Source organism: Stegastes partitus, unplaced genomic scaffold (assembly GCF_000690725.1).
Source record: "Stegastes partitus isolate 25-593 unplaced genomic scaffold, Stegastes_partitus-1.0.2 Scaffold992, whole genome shotgun sequence".
Lineage (NCBI taxonomy): Eukaryota > Metazoa > Chordata > Actinopteri > Pomacentridae > Stegastes > Stegastes partitus.
In genome coordinates, this window is record NW_007578723.1 from 26,575 (window position 1) to 31,227 (window position 4,653).

Genomic DNA, 4,653 nt, shown 5'->3' on the forward strand with positions numbered 1-4,653 from the left:
ATTATTCTGCTACATCTGAACGCTTCATTTCTGAATGAACATCCAGGTCATGTTTCCGTAACAGTTGCACCAGCAGTCCTACTCGGTGGGACCCAGTAACATTTCTGTATCGCTTTCAGCACGCCACAACCTGCACGGCGTCACGTTAACGGATATACACGATGGTACCTGGAGTTTTGTGACACATTTCAACACTGATGTTCGTCCAAAAACATCACACAGAGAGCATAAGGCAGCGACCATGTCAAAGTCAACACCTTTCTGGTTCAGTTTGCTCAACAGTTGCACATCTATTAGGCTACAGGTGAAAATTTCCATAAAAATTAAACTTTTGTGACGAAAACAGAGTGACAGCGAACAGATTATTGTTCTTTTATTTATTTATTTCAACAAACAAGTTCACTTTGGAGTCTTTCCTCTGAGTTTCTTAGATACCTGCATCATCAAACAGCAGCAGGATCCACATGAACATGCATTTCTGCACATAGAACAACAGAGCTGGTGACTTCATCAATTACTAATAAACGTAAATAATCCCTGACATGGAGACAGGATCGGTCCAGGTCACACCATGTGCTTTTCACACTGTCAGTGACATGATGCTAACAGACTGATGAACCTTACGCTTCTCATGTCTGAAAGGGTTACAGACTTGTCAGCCTCCATTAATTAGCAGCACTGTAGGAATGAAGAAGGTTTCAAAAACCCAGTGTTGGTCACTTTTTTACTGATACAATAAAAACGAGTGGACGCCATGCTTTGCTCTAAGGATTCCAAGCCTGTCATTTTTTACCTTCCTAACCATTCCTCATGTGTCAGTCGAGCTAAGAACATAACACACACCCCTCCCTGTCTCTCCCCAGATCATGAAGGAAGTTTGTCGAGCTCTGGGTAACGCAGCTGCTGATGACAGTAAGTTATTGCTGCTCAGCTCGGTGGGGACTGTTTTCTGCAGCGGCCTGGAGCCGTCCTACCTGATAGGACGTCTGTCCACCGACCGCAGGAAAGAGAGCAGCCGCATCGCGGACGCCGTACGGTAAGAGGAAATCTTCCGCCACAGACACCGACTCTTTCATCGCTAGTCTCGACCGAGTCTGCACTGATTGTTCCGTGACCTCTTTAGGGACTTTGTGTTGGCATTCATCCACTTCAAGAAACCCATTGTGGTGGCAATAAACGGGCCTGCGCTGGGCTTGGGGGCTTCCATCCTGCCGCTGTGCGACGTGGTGTGGGCCAGCGAGAGAGCCTGGTTCCAGACTCCGTGCGCCGCCCTCCACCTCACCCCCTCCGGATGCTCCTCCTACACCTTTCCCCAGATACTTGGCGTAGCTCTGGTGAGTCCCCAGCAGAAAAAAAAAAAATAAAAATCAAGGCTTTTGGAAAATTCCACTTGATCTAACCTGACAAGTATTTTCCCCTGATGGCAGGCCAACGAGATGCTGTTCTGCGGCAGAAAACTCACAGCGCAAGAGGCTTGCAGTCGAGGTCTCGTGTCACAGGTCTTCTGGCCAACCACGTTCAACCAGGAGGTGATGCTGCGTGTGAAGGAAATGGCATCGTGCAACGCGGTGGTAGGTGCCTGATCGAGACAACGCAGAGGGCAAAGCAGCCACTTGAACAAAACCTAACTCGCCTCTCACCATTTCTGTGTGTGTCTAAAAGGTTTTAGAAGAGTCCAAATGCCTGGTGAGGAGCATCCTCATGTCGATCCTGGAGGAGGTGAATGAGAAAGAGTGTCAGATGCTGAAGCAGCTGTGGTGTTCAACCAAAGGACTGGAGGCGCTGTTCAGCTACCTGCAGAACAAGACGTATGAGAAGTAACCATCCACGGTGTGGGTCTGAGGCTACCTACAGAGGGGCATCCAGGGTGACGACGCTGCGATCTCACACTGCATTTAGGGCCTTTGTTTCCATCCATCAGCAGAGGGGACTCTCTGGAGTTATGCTTGCTTACATCTCTAACAACAGAATCAATTCCTTCATGTTTTGTAGAGCAGCTTTTTTTTTTTTTTTTTTTTATTGGACCCTCAGCTGTCCAGATGTTTATTCTCCACATTTAAGGAGTCAAAGAGCAAAGGGCCAAATGTGCGTTGTTTAAAAAGCAGGGAGGGTACAGAGTGCGTCTGTACTGAGACTTAATCATCAGGATGCGTGAAATCAATGTATGTCTGAGTGCACATGATAAAGCAGTGATAATATATATTAATATATATTTATTTCAAGCGTGTAAAAAGAGTCGCTTTCTGTACATAAGATGCATTTTTCAGGATTTTCTTTTTAGTCGCTTATCGTCGAGTCGAAGTGTCAACCAAAGTTTGTCGTACGGACAGTGTTGCTTGCTCTGTTTTTAACTTGCACATTCCCTCCTCTCTCTGTATGGATTGAAGAAAAACTTGTCAGTGGATCCAAACGATTGAAGATCATAAAACACTCGTCACACAGTTCATGCTTCATACTGTCAAAGTCTTTGTTTTCATGATCGAGATGACTTTGCTCCTGGTAAATGATATCAAGATTAACCCTGCATACGTACAAGCAAAAATCCTCCTCATACCCGTCACCTAACATTCATCTGTCTTCTGTTCTTTTCACCTGGAAAAGGTACAGTTCACCGTTTATTTAATGAAGTCTGATTGAGGTCGAGATTTCTTTTTCGGATAAAAATGCTCCTCAGTTTTTGCAAATCAGAAAAACAAGTAAAAAAAATAAAGAAGTGTTGATGTCTCGTGTGTATACTAGCGCTAAATGTACATGATTAAATGAAACGACGGCACATGTTGCAGGGTGACTCATTTTAGCCTCACATGCAGTCCTGTGATGGTTCATATGTAGAACACGGCTTCCACTTATCAATACACATAGTTATGGTGTGAAATGTGTAATTGTTTTTTGGGGTTTTTTTTGGAATAAGAAAATGTTGTTAATGCCTGACAGCGATTTCTTTAGTATTTTTTAGGGCACACGAATAATAGCTCGGTCCTCAAGTGTCTTCAACTGTCAGTGAACAATGTTGTAGAAACGGAACATTTGTGTAGCTGGAGTCAGATTTCGTCTTTACCTGCATGTCATGATTCGAGATTTCCAGAAAATTTTCTATTGCAATGTGTATTATAATTAGGGATCTATTTTGTTTTACCGAAATGTAAATGTATGTAGGTCTGTGTAAATTGTTTTTTGTAAAACTTGTCCATTTTGCAGCTCAGAATAATATATATATAAATATATATAAATATATATAATGTAGACTGTTTTCTGTAACTAATTGCATGTAATATACTGTATAAATGTGTTGCCTGTCTGGGTACCTTGTATTTCGGGGTATGTTTTGTACCAGCATTGTAAGTATTGGTAGAAATGTCGCTGTTTATTTTTCTATTTATTTGAGATAACTGTTTGGTTGTGCAGTGCCATGCGGTTTTTTCTTTTTTTGCTCCAGAGGCACCCTGAATCTTCTAATTACCCCTCCCCACAAAAACTTGGACGAGCAAAAAAAAATGGGTCAGATGATTTTAAACCAAAATGTGCACACTGTCGTCACTTGAACTCAATTTTTGTTGTAAATTATCAAAGGCATGTCAGATAATTTAATATATATTGTGTTTTGCTGAGGTTTATGAGTTTATGAGTAGGAACTGACGGATGAACTGACCTTCGTTTTATTTCAGATCGATATTTTACGTTGTTAATGCGCCATTTTTTTCTCAAATTAAATCGATTGCTGGGGATAGTTCATGGTTTAATGAGGCATTTTTAAATCTTTCAGCTAAAATTAACAAAAAAACAGCAGCACTAAACTTCATGACAAGAAAAACCCTTTATAATTTCCTTGAATTCATCCTACCTTGCTGCAAGAAGCTCAAAAAATCTAAATTGCCATCTTCTCAAGTTTGTGAACCAAAACCTTATTAGGCTTATATCATCAGTCAGCTTAGCGATATGATTATTTTTTTAGCGAAAGGGATCAACTGTGTTCCCCCGTTTCATAATAACATCCCCAGTTCCTGCTTTGTGAAAAATTGAGAAGGACTCTTGTGTGATGCAGCTACTGTACAGCGTCCGTGAATGAAAGTCACTCAGGTCCTCTGAGCGTTAATCACACTGATCTTTAAGACGTGTATTTATTCACTTATTTATTTTAGATTATTAAATATTCTTTTCAGCGTGTCGCCCAAGATCGATGTTGTTTTGAAAAATTTGGTTTCTCTTTTAGACTCCAGATCCAAATTCCCACCTCAGCATGTTTTTGTTTTTTTTTTTTGAAGTGTGCTTGATGATGAATTTCAAGTAAATCAGAACTTGAACGTGTTTTTGCTCCGTTATTTATTACAAATGACAGGACTAGGAGAGGTTTCTTTTGTTATTTTTAACCACCATGTCTTGTGTGTGTGTGTATTTCATCATTCATGTTGTGTTTTTTTTTTTCTCCCTGCGTTGTCTGAAAGCACACCTTGGGGTGCCTTACAATTTAAATATCTGTACAAGGTCGATCCATACGTCGTGATGGGTAGAGTGAGCTGCTTCCAATAAAGAAACAGTACTTTCACAACATGTTTTTTTTTTTTCATTTACGTTTGTGACAACACTAATCTGGCTTTCATCTGTAGCCTCTATTCATTTCCACAACTAACCCAACCTCACCCAGCAATTAGAAAC

General features: G+C 41.1%; 1 protein-coding gene across 1 annotated transcript in view; it reads left to right on the forward strand.

The window, feature by feature from the left end:
• Window positions 1–2,667, forward strand: part of LOC103366899 (chromodomain Y like 2) — a 15,836-nt gene extending 13,169 nt beyond the window's left edge. The window contains exons 4-7 of the mRNA XM_008294762.1: window positions 864–1,036; window positions 1,124–1,334; window positions 1,428–1,571; window positions 1,663–2,667. Of these exons, the coding sequence (XP_008292984.1) occupies window positions 864–1,036; window positions 1,124–1,334; window positions 1,428–1,571; window positions 1,663–1,821 (687 nt within the window). The 3' untranslated portion in view covers window positions 1,822–2,667. The remainder of the gene's footprint in view (window positions 1–863; window positions 1,037–1,123; window positions 1,335–1,427; window positions 1,572–1,662) is intronic.
• The last annotated feature ends 1,986 nt before the right edge of the window (window positions 2,668–4,653 follow it).